The 21295-nt window shown below is 48.1% G+C and overlaps 1 protein-coding gene across 3 annotated transcripts; it reads right to left on the reverse strand.

Moving 5' to 3' along the window:
- NOL3 (nucleolar protein 3) lies at positions 1–20223 on the reverse strand. 3 transcript variants are annotated; one of them, XM_038405231.2, is made up of 4 exons: positions 19963–20076; positions 18259–18414; positions 15968–16269; positions 1–3992 (listed from the first exon to the last, which is right to left on the reverse strand). In XM_038405231.2, the coding sequence occupies exons 3-4, from the start codon at positions 16248–16250 to the stop codon at positions 3589–3591; spliced, it is 687 nt and encodes a 228-aa protein (XP_038261159.1). In that variant the 5' UTR covers positions 16251–16269; positions 18259–18414; positions 19963–20076; the 3' UTR covers positions 1–3588. The 3 variants fall into 3 exon arrangements, with proteins under 3 accessions (XP_038261159.1, XP_038261158.1, XP_043373116.1); XM_038405230.2 differs by lacking the exon at positions 18259–18414 and having other exon boundaries at positions 19963–20223; XM_043517181.1 differs by lacking the exon at positions 19963–20076 and having other exon boundaries at positions 18259–18426.
- Between the last annotated feature and the right edge of the window lie 1072 nt (positions 20224–21295).

Genomic DNA, 21295 nt, shown 5'->3' on the forward strand with positions numbered 1-21295 from the left:
TCATCTGTGGGGAGCTTGCTTCTGATGATGAGCTTGGAGAGGTTGTTTGAGGGCCAGAAGAGGGGGTTCAGGAAAGATTTATTTCAGGATGGGGTCCCCATTGAGAATGAGTTGTAATTGTTTGATACCCTGTATGGATTCCAGTGTGGGTGGTCGGTGACAACTAGAAGCGTGTGGTCGGAGGGGGTTTTATTTCTGCATTGAAGCTGGTTCTCTCGGGGTATTTGGGTGGCCCGTTCCATGATGTGATCTACTTCTCTGGTGGAGCATCCTTGTCTGGTGAAGGCGGTTTTGAGTGTGTTAAGCTGTACATATCGGACTTTCTCCTCAGAGTATCTGAGTGCCTGGCTGTTGATAACAGATGTCTTGGTGCATTTGGGGTGGTTACTAGATGTATGAAGGCAGGTGTGGTGATCCGTGGGTTTCTTATATATGGCTGTCTGTCGTGTTCCATTGTTGAAGCTGATTGTGGCGTCCAGGAAGTTGATGCTAATGTGAGACTGTTCCAGAACGAGTTTAATGGACGGATGGTGGTTGTTGAAGTTGTGGTGGAAATCGATGAGGGAGTTGAAGTTGTCTGTTCAGAAGATGAAAATATCATCACTATATCTCAGGTGTATCATTGTGTATTAATGGGCTACTTCACCTTGAATGGTCCCTTAGAATATGTGCTAACTACTTATGCTAAATTATCTGTTCGATCTTGTATTTAGCTGTTACACTCGGAGTACCTTTCCCAGACCTGAAGAAGAGCTCTTTGTAGCTCAAAAGCTTCTCTCCCTCTCCCAACGGAAGTTGGTCCAATGAAAGATATTACTTCACTCACCTTGTCTCTCAAATATCCTGGGACCGATATGACTACACCAACACTGCATAAGTCAAAGTGTACACAGCTAAGAGCCTTAAATCAAACCTTCACACATTCTCAGGTAGCATTTTTCTTAGTTTGCTGTAAATTTTGATTATTACTGATGGAAATATTTTTGCATTGGTTCGTGTGTGTACGGTGAAACCAACGTTTATCAACATTTACCAATAAAAATCTACTCCTGGCAAACCACCTTAGCTTGTAGTGAAGCAGAAGTTAGGTAAGCTACACTTTTCAGTTACAGGAGCAGACCCATTTACATTGTTTTAGTAAGCCCAGAAGCCTGCTCCCAGTTAACTCCAGATAAGGAAAGCATTTCAGTGCTTGTCTATATGGGAACATTAACCTCAATAGCTATTCCTCAATCGCTCCCCATGTAGATTTACAGCTTGTCTACACATGGAGTTATTCCTGATTAACTGTTCCGGATTCGCTCCATGTGGGAGTACTCTTATTCTGGAACAAGGGTATCTTATTCCAGATTAAGTGTGTCCACACATGGAGTTAATAAGGAATAGCTATTCTGCTTTTAAATTTACACCTACCTTAATCTGAATTATTTTCCCCATGTCAACAAGTCCTTAGATAATGCACCTCTGATGGCTGTGCCATTGTTTCAGTTAGATCCGTTCAGCCTTGTTGGCTTTCCACCCCAGCTCTTCTGACAATGGAGAAATGCGATGAAATTGTCTTCTCCAACATACTGCCTTGGAAATCCCACATGGAGGGGGCCAAACACCAGGGAGGGAGAAGAGCTAATGAAGCTAAAGGACAATGTTGGCCCAAGAACAAATGGGGATAAACTGGCCAGGAATAAACTGAGGCAGGAGATCAGAAGAAGGTTTGTACCCATCAGAGGAGGGAGGTTACATAAGAAACATAAGAGCTGCCTTAGTGGGTCAGACCAAAGGTCCATCTAGCCCAGTATCTTGTCTCTGACAGTGGCCAGTAACAGAGCTTCATGGAGAGTACAGAACAAGGCAATTATGGAGTGATCCACCTCTGTCTTCCACTCCTGGCTTCTTGCAGTCACAGGTTTAGGGTGGTTCCAAGCATGGGGTTGTGTCCCTGACCATTTTGGCTAATAGCCATTGATGGACCTATCATCTATGAAGTTACCCAGTTGTTTTTTGAAATTGTTATACTTTTGGCCATCACAACATCCTGTGGCAATGAGTTCCACTGGTTAATTGTGTGTTGCATGGGAAAAGTACTGGCTCTTGTTTGTATTAAACCTGCTGCCTGTTAATTTCCTTGGGTGACCCCTGGTTCTTGTGTTGTGGGAAAGGGTAAATAACACTTCTCTGTTCCCTTTTCCCACTCTGTTCCTTATTTTATAGACCTCCATCATATCCCCCTTTAGTTGTCACTTCTTGCAAGCTGAACAGCTCTAATCTTTTTAGTCTCTCCTCGTATGGAAGCTGTTCCATACCCTTGATCATCTTGGTTGCTCTTTTCTGAACCCATGGATTTGTGTAGTGGCATGATGATATTTTTCTATCTCTTTCCTAATAATTCGTGACACATGGTTAACCTTTTTGACTGCCACTGTGCATTGAGCAGTTCTGGAGCTCGTCCTCGACCCCTCCATAGGAGCAGTGAGTGCAAATAATCAAACTGGTTTGAAGACGCAACCCCACCTCCAACAGAGTGTGTGCGAGGGGTGAGGTCAATAGGTCTGGAGTTATTCACTATATTTATTACAGGCTGAGAATAATGGGATGAAGAGGGAGATGGGGAAATTGGCCAGTGTCACCCAATTCTTTTGGGTGGGTCGGATGGTGAATGGCTTCAGATGGGGCTAATAAAATGGGTATTTGGGCCACATGACAGTTGGTGTCATCCAGTGAAGAATGTGCAAGGGGGCTGCATCTAGGGAGTGATGGTAAAATATAAAGAAGCAGCCAGAAGAAAAGAAGAATGAGGCCCTGGAGAGGAAAGATTCACCACCGTTGGACAAGCGAGGGAACCACCGCAGAATGCATCTGAGCTTCCCAGCTCTGCATGAGAAGGGACCTAGGCAGAGGGTGGATATGACAGCAGATATCACAGGGAGAGAAACAGCTATTAATTGGTAGGTCTTATGCCAGCTGGCAATTTAACCAAGATCTTGAAGTCAATCTGGGAACCAACTGGCAGCTATTATGGGTCGGAGAACACAGGTTTGGCTCGTGAAATGACATCCTGCTTAGCTGCAGAATTCTGTGCCATGTCCGACCGGATCTAATAGCGAGGTGACAAAGGCTTGGATGCCAGTTGCAAGAGCCACAGCTAGAGAAACGGTTGTGGCCTCCCACCTGTCCTGCCAGCGCCCTGAAATTCCTTACCATTCGCACTGGATGGGATTCGTGGTTCACATGGGTGCATTTGAATTCTCCCTCCCAGCAGGGAAATACCAGGAAATCTCGACCAGCCCATCTGCAGTTTCCCAAGGGACGTTCTCAGACACCATGTCCTGATGGATGACGAAATCGTGGTGCTGCTATGATCATGCACAGCGCTACAAAGTGATCCCCCTTCTAGTTAACAATGCAGTCCTGGCAACAGTGAGGGAATTGCTCTTCTCCATCGGTGGGCTCTTGGAGTGAATTAATGGTTTTAAGCAGAAACTCTAAGGGCAGCCCATGGCAGTCCAAAGTGGACTCTACGGATATAGAATGAATCACCTATGAGGACACATCTTTTGAGAGATTTTTTTTTTTTCCACCAGGGTCTAGGTCTCACTGAGTATCCGATTCCTGCTCTGAATTTGAACTTTCTGGCTCAGGGTCTGGTTCCGTCTCTAATTCTTGCTCTGGACTTGAACCATCTTCCTCCTCGGGCTCTTGATCTTGCTGAGTCTCTGATTTCTGCTCCAAATCTGAATCACCTATCTCCAGGTCTGGCTCAATGTCTGATTCCTTCTCTGGATTTGAACCGTCTTCCTCCTCCAGCTGTGGATCGGGCTCTAGATTTAAACCATCTTTCTTCTCTGGCTCAGGGTCTTGCTGAGTCTCTGGTTCCTGCTTTGGACTGAAATCATCTTCTTCCTCCAGCTCTGTATGGTGTTCTGGATTGAAAAAATCTCTCTCCCTTGGTTCTGGGTCTCGCACAGTGCGTGAATCTCGCTCCGGATTGAAAAAATCTACCAAGAAAAACAGAGGAGGAATAAATGAATGGTATTCAATTGCTAATTGTCTTTGTTTGCTTCATTTATCTCCATACACTCATATAACTTGCTTAATGAATGGTGCAGCACACAGCTCTAGGAAATTCCCAGACAAAAGTTACGTTAAGTTTGAGAGTACTTACATAGATGTGATTCTAAGAGCCCCATTCTGCCAACTGGCGAAGGGTGCATCCAACCCGATATTGTCAAAATATTTAGCCAACCAGTGTCTTGTAAAGTATCGTATAAAAAATGGTGAGACGCCAGTGAGAGTCAGGATGTACGGGTTGTATATAGAGATGTATGCATAATCTTAATATACGTTGTGAAGGCCAGAGACGGATTAAGGTTTCATAGGGCCCTGGGCCAGAGCAAGTGGGGGGGGCCTCTCCCCACCCTTTCTGCCTGTGGCCCCGCCCACAACCCTACCCCATTCTGCCCCTTTCCCCCATGACCACGCCCCTGTTCCACCCATAGTCTCACCCATTTCCACCCCACTCTGCAGCCTCGCAACCCATTTGCTCCTTTCTGCCCCCTGCAGACTGGAGAAGCTCTGTCCCCCCCGAGCCACGGCCCTGGGGCCGCAGCAGGGAGCGAGAACTCCTCAAGTCCCAGGGCCACAGCCGGGGTTCGGGTGCCTGGCGCTTCTGCACAGGAGTGGAGTTGGGGTGCGGGGGCTTCCCCCGCCCTGCCCTCCCGGCATTGTTACAGGCGTCTGGGCACTGGGGCTTCCCCCACCCCGCCCGCCAGTCCAGTGCTCCTGAAGCTCCAGGCTTCTGCCACTTGATGGCGGATTTTTTCTGGGGCCTCTGGGCACGAGCTCCATTGGCCCAGTGGCTAATCTGCCACTGGTGAAGGCATCTGAGAAATAAACCTGTCCTTGAGAAAGGAATGTGGATTAACTGATGTGGATCAAGAAAAATGGCATGGCTGGATTACAAGCACAGGGCAATAGAAGGACATTGGCATCTAAGATAAACCAAGTGATCAAGGCAATGGAGAAAGCCAGTGGACCTGATGCTGAAGAAGGGGAGTGGTGCCTGCACCTGGAAAAAGCAGCAGCAGCCGGGGAGAGGAACTTTATCTGGGTTTCCTTTTCACAGAATTCATCTCCAAGGCATTCTGGGCTGTGAAAGGGAAGAACGGCTCTCCATCGCTTGGGACAAAGGGATCAATGCCCGCTGATTCTGTGACCACCGGATCCTGAGGGGCTGGTGATGCTGGTAGCTCGAGGCAAGTGAGAAAGCTGCTTAAGCGGAGATTGGAACTTGCTAAACTTAAGTCTGAGTCACTAGAAAGCGTGTTACTTTTGTGTGTAACTTTTGCTCTTGTTTCGTATCTCTTCAATCTCTGCTTTTCATTAAGGACCTCCTGCTTAGTTTTACTATGAACCATCTCAGCGCTGGGTATGAAAGTAAACCGGGAGTCCTCTGCCAAACCGGTCCGTGTCCCGCTTTGTGGGCGTGCTCTCTCTCCCACCTTTGGAGACGGCAGACTTCATAATTTCTGGGAGTGTCCAGTGAGGGGGACCGGATGCCGCTGAGAGAAATCTCTCGGGCACTCGGGAATTGGGATTCATTGAATGTCACCTGCAAGGCAAGGTTAAGACTGGCTGAGTTTTGAGCAGTTTGCTGGTGGGGCAGATAGGCCGGTGCGGCAGGGAACTGGCACATATAGGCGCCGACTTCCCCTCTACCTGGTGGGTGCGCGACCCCCCCCTCGGCCCCGCCCCTGTCCTGCCTCTTCCCACCCCTGCACTGCCCTTGCTGTGCTCCCATTCCACCCCTCCCCCAAAGTCCCCACCCCCTTCCCATCCCCATTACACTCCCTTCCCCCAAGTCCCCACCCCTTCTCTGCCTCCTTCCTTAAGCGTGCCGCGTCCCCGCTCCTCCCCATCCCTCTGGGAAAGGCGTAAATGCCGCCAAACAGCTGTTAGGCGGCGGCCGGGAGGGAAGCGCCGGGAGGGAGGGGGAGGAGCGGGGACGTGGCGTGCTTGGGAGTGGGGGAGGAGGCAAGGCAGAGGCTGGGATGTGGGGAGCTTGGCTGCCAGTGGGAGCCGAGCACCTGCTAATTTTTCCCCGTGGGTGCTCCAGCCCTGGAGCACCCACGGAGCTGGCACCTGTGAGTTTAAGTGCCAGCGAAACTGAGGCAGAGAAGAGACACTGTGGCTTACGGTTCAGGGCACCTGAGGATGGCGTGACAAGGGACTGTGAACTCTGTGGGGCTGGCTTTTTGTGCGGTGTGTGTGCAGCACCTTCCCATTGCATCGGATGTCGTTTAGGGCCCTGGGGGGTGGGGGCAGAGTCCCCTCAAGTCCCCTGCGGACCCCGCTTCAGGTCCTGGTACTGTCTCTTTCTCCCCCACCCTGGCAGATGGCCAAGGGGTTCTGGGAGCAAACAAACAAAAAAGGAAAGTCGTCTCCCCTCTCTCTTCGCTCATGGGAGAGGGGAGTCTGTGGGGAATGGGAAAGAAGCCCGGGTGACCTGGAGCTCAGGCAGGCTGCTGGGGCCAGCCCTTTGGGTTTAGTCTACACCCTTGGGTTTAGTCTGCACCTTCAGCCCTTCCTTGGGGGGCATGCGGCTCCCAGGCTGGGGTGTGCTGCTGGCACAGTGAGGCCGGTTGCTGTCTCCCTCTCGGCTCTCTGAGGCAGGGCAGCCTTCTCCCAGTTCACCGCCCCTTCCTGCGGCAGGTTTTCCCCTTTGAAGCTCCCCCCACCCCTCCAGGTGGGCCTCGTTGGCATTGAACAGGTGTTTGTTAGTCCCCTCTCTGTCGCTGTGAGGGCTTCGCCACCCCAGTCTGGTCTGGGCCATTCCTGCATCCATGAGCGGCGGGTGAACCCCCTCTTCGGGGAGGCTAGCCTGCCCCCGCTTCTGCCCGAGGCCCTGTCCCCCCACCTGCTGGAGCCTCAAGTGGTCCCCCCGCACGGCCAAAGGAGCCACAGCCCGCCCACTGCAGCTGGCTCCCCCCATGAGTGCCAGGCTGGCCCCAGTGCTGGGCTGAGCTACCAGCCCCCCCTCAGGTCCGGGACGGCTCCAGGGCTGCCCCGAGCTTCTGGCCCTCTCCCTCCCCTCTGGCTGGCCCCAGCCCCACCCTGGGCCGCCCCAGGTTGCTGGCTTCCAGCTGGAGTGCCACTGGCTTCAGGTAGACAGGGAGGGAGGGAGGGGCCTTGGGGCGCAACATGGGCAGGGCTCCGGCCTGGGTCACGGGGGGTTTAGCCTGCCCTGGCCTAGGATATCTGCCACATGTGTCTGTCCTCTATGTTGTTAAGCCCCATATGGCTTAAGCCCCACTCCGAGCACCGTTTGGCGGAGGGATTCCTTTGATCATCCCCTTTGGCGCGTTCCTCCACCTGCCCAGTGGCGACGCTCTGGCTTCATTCACGGCACAGAAACGCAAGGTCGCCATTCCGGCAGATGACCACACTACAAATAATAAACAGTAAGAATGTACAGTGCCTGGCGCACTTGGATGCTGGCCCATGCTTGGAACACCTAGGCCCTCCAAAATTACAAATAAATACTAATAATGATTATATTAATACATATAAATAAATAATAATAAAATACATTACAAGGATGTAATTTATCCTCAAACCCACGTTATAAATCCAGGCTGCCCAGTGTTCAGGCTTCCCCTTGTGGCATGTCGTAGTTTAGATAGTTTAGTGTCCTTTTTCTTTTGTAGAGAAGCAAAGTGTGTGTTGTAAATGGCTTGTCTAGTTTTTGTAAAGTCCTGCCACGAGGAAGTTTGTGTGGAAGGCTGTTTTTTTATGAGAGTATCCAGTTTTGAGAGCTCATTCTTAATCTTTCCCTGTTTGCTGTAGAGGATGTTGATCAGGTGGTTCCGCAGTTTCTTTGAGAGTGTGTGGCACAAGCTGTCAGCATAGTCTGTGTGGTATGTAGATTGTAATGGATTTTTTACCTTCAGTCCTTTTGGTATGATGTCCATCTGTTTGCATTTGGAGAGGAAGATGATGTCTGTCTGTATCTGTACGAGTTTTTTCATGAAGTTGATAGATTTCCACTCCATATGGCTAAATTCAGTGCCTTGCATAATGACAGGTTTCAGAGTAGCAGCCGTGTTAGTCTGTATTTGCAAAAAGAAAAGGAGTACTTGTGGCACCTTAGAGACTAACAAATTTATTAGAGCATAAGCTTTCGTGAGCTACAGCTCACTTCATCGGATGCATTTGGTGGAAAATACAGAGGGGAGATTTATATACTCACACAGAGAACATGAAACAATGGGTGTTATCATACACACTGTAAGGAGAGTGATCACTTAAGACCAGCTATTACCAGCGGGGTGGGGGGGGGAGGAAGAAAACCTTTCGTAGTGATAATCAAGGTGGGCCATTTCCAGCAGTTGACAAGAATGTCTGAGGAACAGTGGGGGGTGGGGTAGGGGAGAGGAATAACATGGGGAAATAGTTTTACTTTGTGTAATGACCCATCCACTCCCAGTCTCTATTCAAACCTAAGTTAATTGAATCCAGTTTGCAAATTAATTCCAATTCAGCAGTCTCTCGTTGGAGTCTGTTTCTGAAGCTTTTTTTGTTGAAGGATAGCCACTCTTAGGTCTGTGATCGAGTGACCAGAGAGATTGAAGTGTTCTCCCACTGGTTTTTGAATGTTATAATTCTTGATGTCTGATTTGTGTCCATTTATTCTTTTTTGTAGAGACTGTCCAGTTTGACCCATGTACGATTCTGGGTGGACTCCTCCTGAAGGTCGAAACAACAGACTGGACTTCTTCGTAGAGTGCTTCCGCTGATGTGCACAGGCTGAAATTGTGGAAAAGCAGCATCACTTGCCCCACAACCTCAGCCGTGCAGAACACAATGCCATCCACAGCCTCAGAAACAACTCTGACATCATAATCAAAAAGGCTGACAAAGAAGGTGTTGTCGTCACCATGAATAGGTCGGAATATGAACAAGAGGCTACTAGGCAGCTCTCCAACACCACTTTCTACAAGCTATTACCCTCTGATCCCACTGAGGGTTACCAAAGGAAACTACAGCATTTGCTCAAGAAACTCCCTGAAAAAGCACAAGAACAAATCCGCACAGACACACCCCTAGAACCCCGACCTGGGGTATTCTATCTGCTGCCCAAGATCCATAAACCTGGAAATCCTGGATGCCCCATCATCTCAGGCATTGGTACTCTGACGGCAGGATTGTCTGGCTATGTAGACTCCCTCTTCAGACCCTATGCTACCAGCACTCCCAGCTATCTTCGAGACACCACTGACTTCCTGAGGAAACTACAATCCATCGGTGATCTTCCTGAAAACATCCTCCCGGCCACTATAGATATAGAAGCCCCCTACACCAGCGTTCCACACAAAGATGGACTACAAATAATCAGGAACAGTATCCCCGATAATGTCATGGCTAACCTGGTGGCTGAACTTTGTGACTTTGTCCTCACCCATAACTATTTCACATTTGGGGACAATGTATACCTTCAAATCAGCAGCACTGCGATGGGTACCCGCATGGCCCCACAGTATGCCAACATTTTCATGGCTGACTTAGAACAACGCTTCCTCAACTCTCGTCCCCTAATGCCCCTACTCTACTTATGGTACATTGATGACATCATCATCTGGACCCATGGAAAAGAAGCCCTTGAGGAATTCCACCAGGATTTCAACAATTTCCATCCCACCATCAACCTCAGCCTGGACCAGTCCACACAAGAGATCCACTTCCTGGACACTACAGTGCTAATAAGCGATGGTCACATAAACACCACCCTATACCGGAAACCTACTGACCACTATTCCTACCTACATGCCTCCAGCTTCCATCCAGATCACACCACACGATCCATTGTCTACAGCCAAGCTCTACTATATAACCACATTTGCTCCAACCCCTCAGACAGAGACAAACACCTACAAGATCTCTATCAAGCGTTCTTACAACTACAATACCCACCTGCTGAAGTGAAGAATCAGTTTGACAGAGCCAGAAGAGTATCCAGAAGTCACCTACTATAGGACAGGCCCAACAAAGAAAATAACAGAACGCCACTAGCCGTCACGTTCAACCCCCAACTAAAACCTCTCCAACGCATCATCAAGGATCTACAACCTATCCTGAAGGACAACCCATCACTCTCACAGATTTTGGGAGACAGGCCAGTCCTTGCTTACAGACAGCCCCCCAACCTGAAGCAAATACTCACCAGCAACCACACACCACACAACAGAACTACTAACCCAGGAACCTTCCTTGCAATAAAGCCCGTTGCCAACTCTGTCCACATATCTATTCAGGGGACACCATCATAGGGCCTAATCACATCAGCCACACTATCAGAGGCTCGTTCACCTGCGCATCTACCAATGCGATATATGCCATCATGTGCCAGCAATGCCCCCCTGCCATGTACATTGGTCAAACTGTACAGTCTCGACGTAAAAGAATAAATGAACACAAATCAGATGTCAAGAATTATAACATTCAAAAACCAGTCGGAGAACACTTCAGTCTCTCTGGTGACTCGATTACAGACCTGAGAGTGGCTATTCTTCAACAAAAAAACTTCAGAAACAGACTCCAACGAGAGACTGCTGAATTGGAATTAATTTGCAAACTGGATTCAATTAACTTAGGCTTGAATAGAGACTGGGAGTGGATGGGTCATTACACAAAGTAAAACTATTTCACCATGTTATTTCCTCCCCCTTCCTCCCCCTCACTTTTCCTCAGATGTTCTTGTCAACTGCTGGAAATGGCCTACCTTGATTATCACTACAAAAGGTTTTCTTCCTCCTCCCCCCCCCGCTGGTAATAGCGCGTCTTAAGTGATCACTCTCCTTACAGTGTGTATGGTAACACCCATTGTTTCATGTTCTCTGTGTATATAAATCATCTCCCCACTGTATTTTTCACTGAATGCATCCGATGAAGTGAGCTGTAGCTTACGAAAGCTTATGCTCAAATAAATGTTAGTCTCTAAGGTGCCACAAGTACTCCTTTTCTTTTTGTGAACACCCAAATGCGATTGTAATGAGATGTCTCTGGCTGGGTTGTTGGCAGCACGAGGGAAGTTGGGATTTATGCTGACTTGAGTTTAGGACAAGCTTCCTCCACTAGGGGATGTGTGCAACACACACTATAGGGTATGGCGCTTTGCCTCCCTCTGGTGACGTGGCCACACCTAGGTTGATGCATTTGTTAGAATTGGGTCTGTTGGCTCAGACAGTAGGTTCACACATGTGTGTGGTTTTCCAGGACCTCACAGGAAGAGAAGGATCTGTGGGATAGGTCAGAAAGTCTGGTCTGCTTGTTGCGGTGATGAATTTAGCAGGGCTGGTCAGAACTCAGGGTTTCCATACAGCGGGAAATGCCGCCTTTCAAAATATGTTTTGATTCTGAATCAGAATGAGATCCCGAAATTTCCAAATTTCTCATGAAACGAAATTTTTGAAAAAAAAAAATCAAGTCCAGTCAAAAAGCTGAGTTTTGATAATAGCAAAATATTTCATTCTGATGTTGACTATTAAAAAATTTATATGTTTTGACACAACGTTTCATTTCAAATAATATAAATATAATATAATATATAACAATGGTAGGACAAGAAGCAATGGGGTAATCTGCAGCCAGGGAGATTTTAGATAAATATTAGGAAAAATGATCGAATTATAAGGGTAGTTAAGCTCTGGAACAGCTTCTAAGCGAGGATGTGGAATCCCCATCACTGGAGATTTTTAAGAACAGGTGGGACAAACACCAGTCAGGGAGGTCTAGGTTTACTTAGTCCTGCCACAGCACAGGGGACTGGAATAGAGGACCTCTCAAGGTCCCTTCCTGCCCCACATTTCAATGATTCCATAATATAAAAAATGAAATGAAAATTCATTTCAAAATGAAAAATCAAAATGTTCCCTTCGGAGAAGGTAAAAACAGAACACACTTCCTTTCAAGTTTTTCTTTTTCAGAATAAAATGTTGTCAAAATTGACACATTCTTGCATAAAGTCTGATTTTGATGAAATGGCATTTTCTGCCAGAAAAATATTCCATTGGAAAATGTTTGGTCAGCTATAGAATAGAGGGAAGAAGATTCTGGAAAGTGACGGTTGCCGTGCATTGTCTGTGGCATTCGGTGTTTCCATTTTTCACTTCCTTGTGTCAGGGCTGTCGTGTGTAGATCAACATAACCGCAGCATTATGTTAGGTTGTAATGCATTAATAAAAACAAAGATTGCACAGAAGAGGGGAAAGATGGCCTTCAGCATGGTTTTTGTTTAGTAGGATTTTTTCCTGTCAGGGTGCCTATGTCAGGGTGGATAATATTTTTAATTAAAAATCAGATTATTTTAATTGAAATCTTTTTTTTTTTAAAGTCAATGTTTTTCTTAAAATAAATTTGTTTAAATCTAAATTTGAAGTTGACAATCTATGTTGCAACCTAAAATTAATATTTTCTGTTAAACTCATTTGATTTAGCATATCAGTTTTATTTATTTATGTCATCAGCCCCCGTCTCCTAAGGAGAAAAAACACAGCATCTTTAACTACTTTTTGAGGTCAGGTCAGGGACACCAGAACAGGGGAGACCAGGGAGCCATGTCCGCCCACACTGTTAAAAGGGGGAGGACTATGCCCTTCTACTTATTACCGGCTGGAAGGGCGAGCAATGGGAGGCAGGAGGTGGAGAGGAGCGAGCGGCGGGCAGGGTTTTTTGGGGGGAAGAGGTGGTGCGAGAAGGGATGGCACAAAGACGGAGGCTCATGGAGAAGGGGCGGTGTGAGGGCAGGGCCTCGCTGGGAATGGGTGGCGCCAGGGCGGGGGCTCAAGGAGAAGGGGCGGGGCTGGGGCTTTGGGTTACGCAGGAGGTCAGATTGGAGGTTCTAATCCTCCTGTCGGGCCTTACAGTCTATGAAAGTTTGCCAGGTGCCCAACTAGCAGGCGAGTTCTGCAGGGGTTGCTGTTGGTCCGTGTTGGGGTGCTACTCTCCTGTGGATGCCACAAAAACGTCTCGGGTGGCACAGGCCACAGTGTGGAGTGTGTTGGCAGACTGTGCTTTTGCAGTGCATTGGGGGAGAATGTCATAGATTCGTAGGCCAGAAGGGATCATCGTGATCACGTAGGCTGACCTCCTACACAACACGGGCCAGAGAACTGCCCCAAAATAATTCCTAGGCCAGCAAACTCCCTCCAGTATAATTCCTAGTGAGTGGAAATGGTATGAACCTGGCAAGTCGGTAATTTAAACGGGTTCTGCCATACTCCAGAATTCTGTCCCTCATTCCAACCCGGTGCAAGGCCTGTGTGGTGTCCAGTGATCACTTAGTGCTGAAGATGCTGGCAGATGATCCCAGAAGCTCAGCCCTTAAAGGCCCAGTTCCACAGCATGCCTGCATCTCGGAGCGAGGCCCTTCTGTACCAAATGTTGGCACCGATTCAGCTGTCAGAGTGGCAAGAAGAGGAAGAGACAGGGCATTTTAGCAGTGGCACAGCACCAGGGGAAAGCGGCGGGCGTGATTTCTTCAGGAGAGCGCTCAAGATGCATGCAGACGGCAAAGGCTGGGAGGCAGCAATGAAAACGACATCAGCTAGATGATTCCCACATGCTGACCCCTGTCCTGGACCAGGCTCACAAGCGCAGAGTGCTGGGACCCGGTCATCAGGCAGACCTGAGACAACCAGCAACGGGCCCAGAACTTCTGCAGGAGAGAGTCCACGTGACAGGGATGTACTTAGCTCTTCCAGAGTGGGAAGAGGCCCACGGAGCATAGCAGCAGCCAAGTAAAGGAAGCGGCACATGGCTGTTGTGTGTAGGGTCCCTGGCTTGGGACCCGGAGTAGCCTGCAGGCCCGGGTCCACCCACCCGCCAGTGCTGGAGTGGCCTAAGCCCCAGAAAGGGGGCACGGCTAGTTTAAAAGCCCAAGAAAAGGGGCTAGATTTAAAAGGGGACCAGAGACAGGGCTGAAGGTGGGGGGTAGACCGACTGGCCTGGTGGAGCTCTTTACTAAGCACCGAGAAGGGGGTAAGTTTCTGTTAGAAGCTCAGACAGGGGCCTGGATTTAAGGAAGTCCAAGAGGGGCTGAAGAGAGAAGGCCCCCTCAGCACAGTGGGGCTGAGTCCAGTCTGGGCCAGGGATTGGAAGACTTTGTTTGGTGTTTACTTTGGATTCGAATCCTCCGGAAGTGGTTCGTTCCTCCATTTTAGACTTGGCTGGGGGGCTGAGCCACGGATGACCCACCAAGTGAGGTCAACAACCTACAGGGGGGCGCAAAGAGTGGGGCAAAAGAGATTGCAGCATCACACCCATCTGACAGGAGGCACTCACAAGAGGAGTGTGTGTCCCCATCACAGACTGCCTTCCTGGAACTGTGTGAGAAATTCGCTCCGGCCCTTCTGTACCAGGACACGAGCCATAGCAGTGCACAAACAGGTTGCTATGGCCCACTGGAAGCTGGATAAACTGGAGTGTCACAGATCTGTGGCTAATCCGCTCGGTGTTTGCAAGTCAACGGTTGGATCTCTGATGGATGCTGGATATTAGGAAAAACTTTGAACTACACAGGGAGTTATGCTCTGGATTAGGGTTCTGAGGAAGGTTGTGGAATCCCCATCATTGGACAAACAACTGTTTACTTGTCCTGCCTCAGTGCAAGGAGTTGGACATGATGACCTCTTGAGGTCCCTTCCAGGCCTAACCCTTCATTTCTATGATTAAGAGTTAATCTGCCTCCACAAGGCATCACACAACATACAGTCAACCTGTGGAACTCCTTGCCAGAGGATGTTGTGAAGGCCAAGACTATAACAGGGTTCAACAAAGAACTAGATAAATTCATGGAGGATTAGCCAGGAAGGGCTGAGGTGTCCCTAGCCTCTGTTTTCCAGAAGCTGGTAATGGGAGCACATTGCCATTATGGGAGTTGTAGTTGGAGTCTCACCTGTGTATTAGGCTCCTTGTAGGACTACATCTCCCATAATGCAATGGGGCTATTTCCTCTGACAAAGATGCACAAGGGCACATGGCTGAGTGCATTATGAGAGATGTAGTACAGTGAGGAAGCCTAGTCCATAAGGAACCGTGCAGCTGCCAGGCTCCTGAATTACAGCTCCCACCAAGTAATGTGCCACTATGGGAAAACCAGTTAAATATTGAACTGACTCCAAACAAAGCATTTCAGTAAAACTGAAAAAAAAAATTTCCACAAAAGTCTCAATGTTTCATCCTAATTTGGGTTGCCAACAAATGTAGAAATATCAAAATTTCCTGCAGGATGGAAAATCTGAGTATCACTCTGCTTTCAATGAAATGGTAAAGATGTATCCGAAAGTTTCTCTACAGCAAAGAAGCCAGGTTATGAATCCCGTGGGAACTATAAGTCTGAATGTCCTTTGAAGCAAGGATTTTTTCATTGTGTTGACTTAATAGAGACTGTCTCATTAATTTTTTTTGCTTTCATTTTATCTCCTTCTTTATCTGCTCTGCTCCTTGCTCTCCCCACCTACTTCCCTGCAAATTCTTCTTTCCCCTTCTCCTCTTCTCCATGGCCTGACTGCCTTGTTCCCTGCTTCTAGGCATTTCTCTCCAGCTGGAGGCTGGCGGCTTCACTCCCATTGGTGACCCGAATCTCTGAGGCCAACCTCAACTGGTAGCAGCACCCCCAAGTAGATCCAGCAAGGCTGGGCCAACCCCTTTGTTTCCAGCTGCTTTGACAGACTTCCAAGCTCTCCTTTGCAAAGATGAGCCTAGACACCTGTAGGAAAGAAGGATGAACCAGTCACCTGCCTCTGGACAACCAGCCCATTCTGGGTGGCGCACATGTGTGGAACAGCTGCTTTAGTGCATTCCATCGCTCAGCCACAGAGTTGGCACTGATGTACCTATGGAATGCAACATGCCATACCAGCACTTGGTGTAATGGCTCTTCCGGTAGGAAACCAAATCAGAAAGAGATGCAACTCACCATATTCTGAAGGTTGCAAAAGCCGATTTGAGCCGGGGAATAAGATTTCTAAACACTCCAGAAAGTCTCGGCAGGTCGACTCCCCCCTCTTCTGTATGTAAATCAGCAATTTCCTTATTCTGGCCGCTTTGTCTTGTAGCTGGTTCAAGCTGTCGTACTCCTCCTCGGTGATGATGGACTGGGCTAGTAACTCATCCAAGACGCTCTCGGGGTCTCTCTGAATGATTCCTATCAGCTCTTTGCGTTTGGTGCGTATAGCTGTGTATTTGTCGCCAGTGGCCATTGCTACCGAATCACAGGATCTGGAATGATTTAATAAAAAAATGACATGAGATGCAAGAACTAGAGTTAGAGAAGGTGCTAGGGTTAGAATCACAGAAATGTCAGGCTGGAAGGGACTTTGAGAGGTCATCTAGTCCAGCCCCTTGTGCTGAGGCAGGACCAAGTAAACCTAGGACATAAGTGACAGGTTTTTGTCCAGCCTGTTCTTAGAAACCTCCAGCGATGGGAATTCTACAACCTCCCTTGGAAGCCTATTCCAGAGCTTCACTACTCTTACAGTTAGAAAGTGTTTCCTAATATTTAACCTAAATCTCCCTTGCTGCAGATTAAGCCCATTACTTTTTGTCCTATCGTCAGTGGACATGGAGAAAAACTGATCACTGTGCTCTTTGTAACAGCCTTGTAAATATTTGAAGACTGTTATCAGGTCCCTCCCTGGCTTTCTCTTCTCTAAACTAAACATGCCCAGGTCTTCCGACCTTTCCTCATAGGTTATGTTCTCTTATCATGTTTGTTGCTCTCCTTTGGACTCTCTCCAGTTTGGCCACATCTTTCTTAAAGTGCAGTGTCTAAAATTGGACCCAGTACTATAGATGAGGCGTCACCCATGTTAAACAATCTGTAAAATTAATCAGATTCCTCCATTTGTTCTTGTAAGCAGAATGGTTCTGCTATCAGAACTGGGCAAATAACAAATGTTTTGGTTCATTGGCAATGCAAAAAAAAGAAATTAAAAAATTGGATCAAATGAAATGTTTTGTTTGACCTGAAAAACAAGCACTGGTTCCATTTTCAGCATTTTTAAATGCTTTTGATGGTTATTTTTTAAAAAAACAAACACAAAATTAAAGGACTTTTTGAAAAAAAATCATTTCAAATTGATAAATTGAAATGTTTGGTATCAGAAATGTCAAAATTTAAATGTTTTTATTTTTATTTATTTTTGGAATTTGTTTTTAGACTTAATTTTTCCCAAACCAAAACAATTCAGTGAAATCAACATAAATTTATAAACTGTTTTGTTGTTGCTGAATTTGTGTTTTGTACCAGAATAAGTTTCAGATGACAAATTCTGCATAGTGCTGCCTGGAGTACCTACAGGAGGTATAAAGGTTCACAGTTTTGTCAGTTCACAGGTGTCTGGGCCAAGACTTCAGCTCTTAGTCAATCATTTTTTGTCATGGTCCAAATTTCTTGGTCAAGATATACTCAAGCTCTGGACTCCAGAGAAACATTTTTCACATTGCAAGTGCCCATGTTCAAGGAACATGTACAATGCTGTGAAATATACCCAGGGCCTATTGCTTATATTTTTAGTGCATTAAATGAAAAATAAAATCAAACCACTATATAACCTAAAAAAACCTCCAAGAAAGATGTAATAAATTGCATCTGAGACTTTGAGAAAGTACTTAGATAAAATGTCAAATAGATGCAAATATCAGAATTAAAACACTTTCAGTCAACGGTTTTAAGTTTTGAATGAGTATTGTCAAATACAGTTATTATGGGCATAGCTGTATATAGATAACATATTAAAAACTTTTTGGCCTTTTGTGGTTTCTTTAACCTAAGTATCCGAGTCTGAAAGAAAATAACACTTCGTACACATGAACTCTTCATCCTTTCACTACAGAGTCAGAAGCACCTGGAAACCTTCTCTTGCTTGGTGATTTCTCTGATCTGTGTTTGCAAACCCACACCCTCCTCGAGGCCACCCAACTTGCAGTGGATTCTCACCTAGACACTAACATGTCCACCCTGCAGTTCTATGCCCCACCCAGTGTTGGTGGGTGCTCCACCCACCCAGTGGCCTGGATGACCCTAAGGGGATGCTCCCCAGCACCTAATAGTCTTAGGGACCCATGGCTGCAGGTGCTTCCCCCTTAGATCCTCCCCAAGCAGTGGTGGCAGGTGCCCCTCCTGTCCAGTGGCCTCTGGTTCCACAAGAGAAGAATGCTTCTCCCCCTCTCATCTTTCCATCCTGCACTGGGAGGAATCTCACCTACCTGTTGGCTTCTGTGTCCTAGCTGTTGCTCTGCTTAATCCTTTGTAGCCTATGATCCAATGTCTTCATGGATGCTGGGTCATAGGCAGCCTTTGCTGACTGTGCTGGGGCTTTCTTGATCATGATGAGTGTACCTCAGTGGTTCAGGGGCTTCTCCCTGGTCAGAGTAATTTTCCATTCCTGTCAGTGCCAGCTATGGGCTATGTGCTGCCCCTGAAACTGCGACTGAGGGATGGGGAGAATAAGGAGGGAGGCAGCCAGCAATCTCATGTCTGTACGATTCTCTGGTGCAGAGTGAGCTCCTCTCAGTTCTCTGCAATCCCAAGTTCACACCGGGATCGGCAGTCCTGGCACACCCTGCGGTCTGCTGAAAAGTCTCTGGCGGTCCGGGTTTGGACCACAGGGGCTGCCTATGGATGACCCCATCTTAGCCCATACAAGGAAGGGGTCAGGGCTAGTTCAGATAATGCTGCCAAAATGTAACTGCAGCTCTGGGGCCTTTTATATTTCCAAGTTAGGTGCTGAGAAAATTGTCCCTCCCCCCGAAAACACCTTCAAAACTGCTCCTTTCTCTAGCCACCATCTCAGAGGAGAAAAGGAGAAGTTACTGCTTTTGCCAGATGGCTACCAGCTTGGCTAGCTAAGTCGGTCCTGGGTGCTTCTCTCCTATTTCTGACACTGGGGAGGTAAGATTTAGGGGCAAGAGCTGGAATAGCCATAGTCCTATTTCAGAGCAGAGTGAAATATCCTTGCGTGTTTCACCTTGGCATTTCCATGACAATCACTTGGCACAGCCTGCATTAAATTCCCTGGCCTGCTCTAGACAGGATGTCAGACTGGATGATCATAACGACCCCTTCTAACCTTAAACCAGAGGTGGGCAAACTGCGGCCCGCGGGCCAGATGCGGGACCGTCCTGCCCGGCTCTTGAGCTCCCCCCCGCTGTTCCTCCTTCCCTGCAGCCTTGGCTCACCGCGCTGCCAGTGCTCTGGGCAGCATGGCTGCCAGTCCGGGTAAGGGGGCGGGGAGTCCGAGGGGGGGGCGTTGGATAAGAGGCAGGAGGTCCCGGAGGCAGTCAGGAGACTGGGAACGGGGGGTGAGGTTGATAGGGGGTGGAATCTCGGGGGGAGGTTAGGGGCGAGGAGTCCCGGGGGGGGGTCAGGTGATGGGGAGCAGGGAGCAGTTGGATAGGTGTGGGAATCCCAGGGGGCCTGTCAGGGGGCAGGGGTGTGGATAGGGGTCGGGACAGTGAGCAGGGGGGTTGGATGGGGTGGGATCCTGGGGGGGCTGTTAGGGGCAGTGGGTCCTGGAAGGGGGCAGTCAGGGGACAAGGAGCGGGGGGGTTGGATGGGTCAGGGATTCTGAGGGGGGCAGTCAGGGGGCGGAAAGTGGGAGGGGGCAGATAGGGGGCAGGGGCCAGGCTGACTGGGAGGCCCAGCCTTCCCTACCCAGCCCTCCATACTGTTTTGGAACCCCGATGTGGCCCTCGGGCCAAAGAGTTTGCCCACCCCTGCCTTAAACTCTATGAATCTCCAAAAAAATAGATCATCATAGAAGCCGGTCTCCACATCCTGGCTCTGCTTCTGCTCGGCCAAACTCAGTCTGCAGAAGACGTGAGGACAAGCGCAGCGGGGTGCTCAGGATCTGGCTGAAGAAATGTTTACCCGGAAGGAGGCTCGAGCGTTTATTGAAAAGCAGTACCTACCTCCCAGGGTCTGCGAGAGTCGAGAGAGATCCCCCCTCCCAGCGGGCTGTCTGCTGTGCGTTATATGGCAGAAATGCAGAGTCACTCCAGGACAGAGATCCTGTCTTGCAGCGTGGTCTTGGCTCTGTTTCACACAGCAGAAAAGCAGAGTTGCTCTCTAGATCTTGTCTTCCAGGGAGGTATCTGCTCTGCTTTCTGTAGCAGAACAGCTGAGTCAAGCAGGTGTTGTGCGCAGGATATGGAGACAAGGGCATGACTGGCTTCTTTCTGGGCATCTGGGAAATCAGCACAAGAGAAGTCAAGCCAGAGACATTTTGCATCCTCCTCCTCTCACGTGATGCTTGGCACAGTCCCTGTTGCTATTTGTGTCTGGCCGGGGATGAGCCAAGATGAAATGGAGGTGGTGTGATCTCAGGTCATGGCATTCACTGCAGTGCCGGCTTTATCACACAGTGCCCTTTATCACACAGCATGGCTGGCAGGACAAGACCAGCTGCATGAAGTGGAGGGGAGAGGGCAGTTGGTTTCTGCTCCCTCCACCACACATGGGCTGTTTTAGATTGGCTCATTTGGGTGCTGCCACACTTAACTAGGGATCTGCATACCACACTGGCACTTCAACACCGTTCACTTTCAGGATCTTGCTCAAGGAGCCTATTGGCAACTTTAGGCACTTAAATATCTTTAGCATCTGGTCCTAAGTAACAAGTTCCCGGCAGACATATGGAGAAGTTAGATAAAAAACATCAAACACTCTTGGTGGATAGTTGCAACGTAACACAACTTTTATTCTCAGTGTAATGACCGAAGCCCCCAAATTATGAATGATCACTATTCTTAGTAAATAAACCAGAGTCCCGTCAACCTTTTTGTTTTTTGGAGGTGAACCAAAGTCCCAGCATGCCTTGCGTTTATAATTTGTTGTATTTCAGATGAGCCTAAGCTGAACTTTAGCTGACCTAGTCCAGATACCAAGAAAAGGGTCACTTGTAATTGGTATGCGGCAGGCGTTTCCTGTGGTTAATTAAAATAATCTATTGTAAGATGCATTTTGCTGATCAGGAATTGCCCTAACCAATGTTTCCTGTCTTAATGACTTGGTTACAGAGATCTTTTGCAGCTGATAAAATAACGGATGGTTGAACAGATGCCCTTAGCTTCTCAGTTGATAAGTTGGAGAGGGGTCAGAAAAGAGCCATGAGAATCATCAAAAGATTAGAAAACCTGCCTTACAGTGACCAACTCAAAGAGCTCAATTTATTTAGCTTAACAAAGAGAAGGTTAAGGGATGACTTGATCACAGTCTATACCTATCTACAGGGGGAAAAATACT

Source organism: Dermochelys coriacea, chromosome 6, assembly GCF_009764565.3.
Source record: "Dermochelys coriacea isolate rDerCor1 chromosome 6, rDerCor1.pri.v4, whole genome shotgun sequence".
Lineage (NCBI taxonomy): Eukaryota > Metazoa > Chordata > Testudines > Dermochelyidae > Dermochelys > Dermochelys coriacea.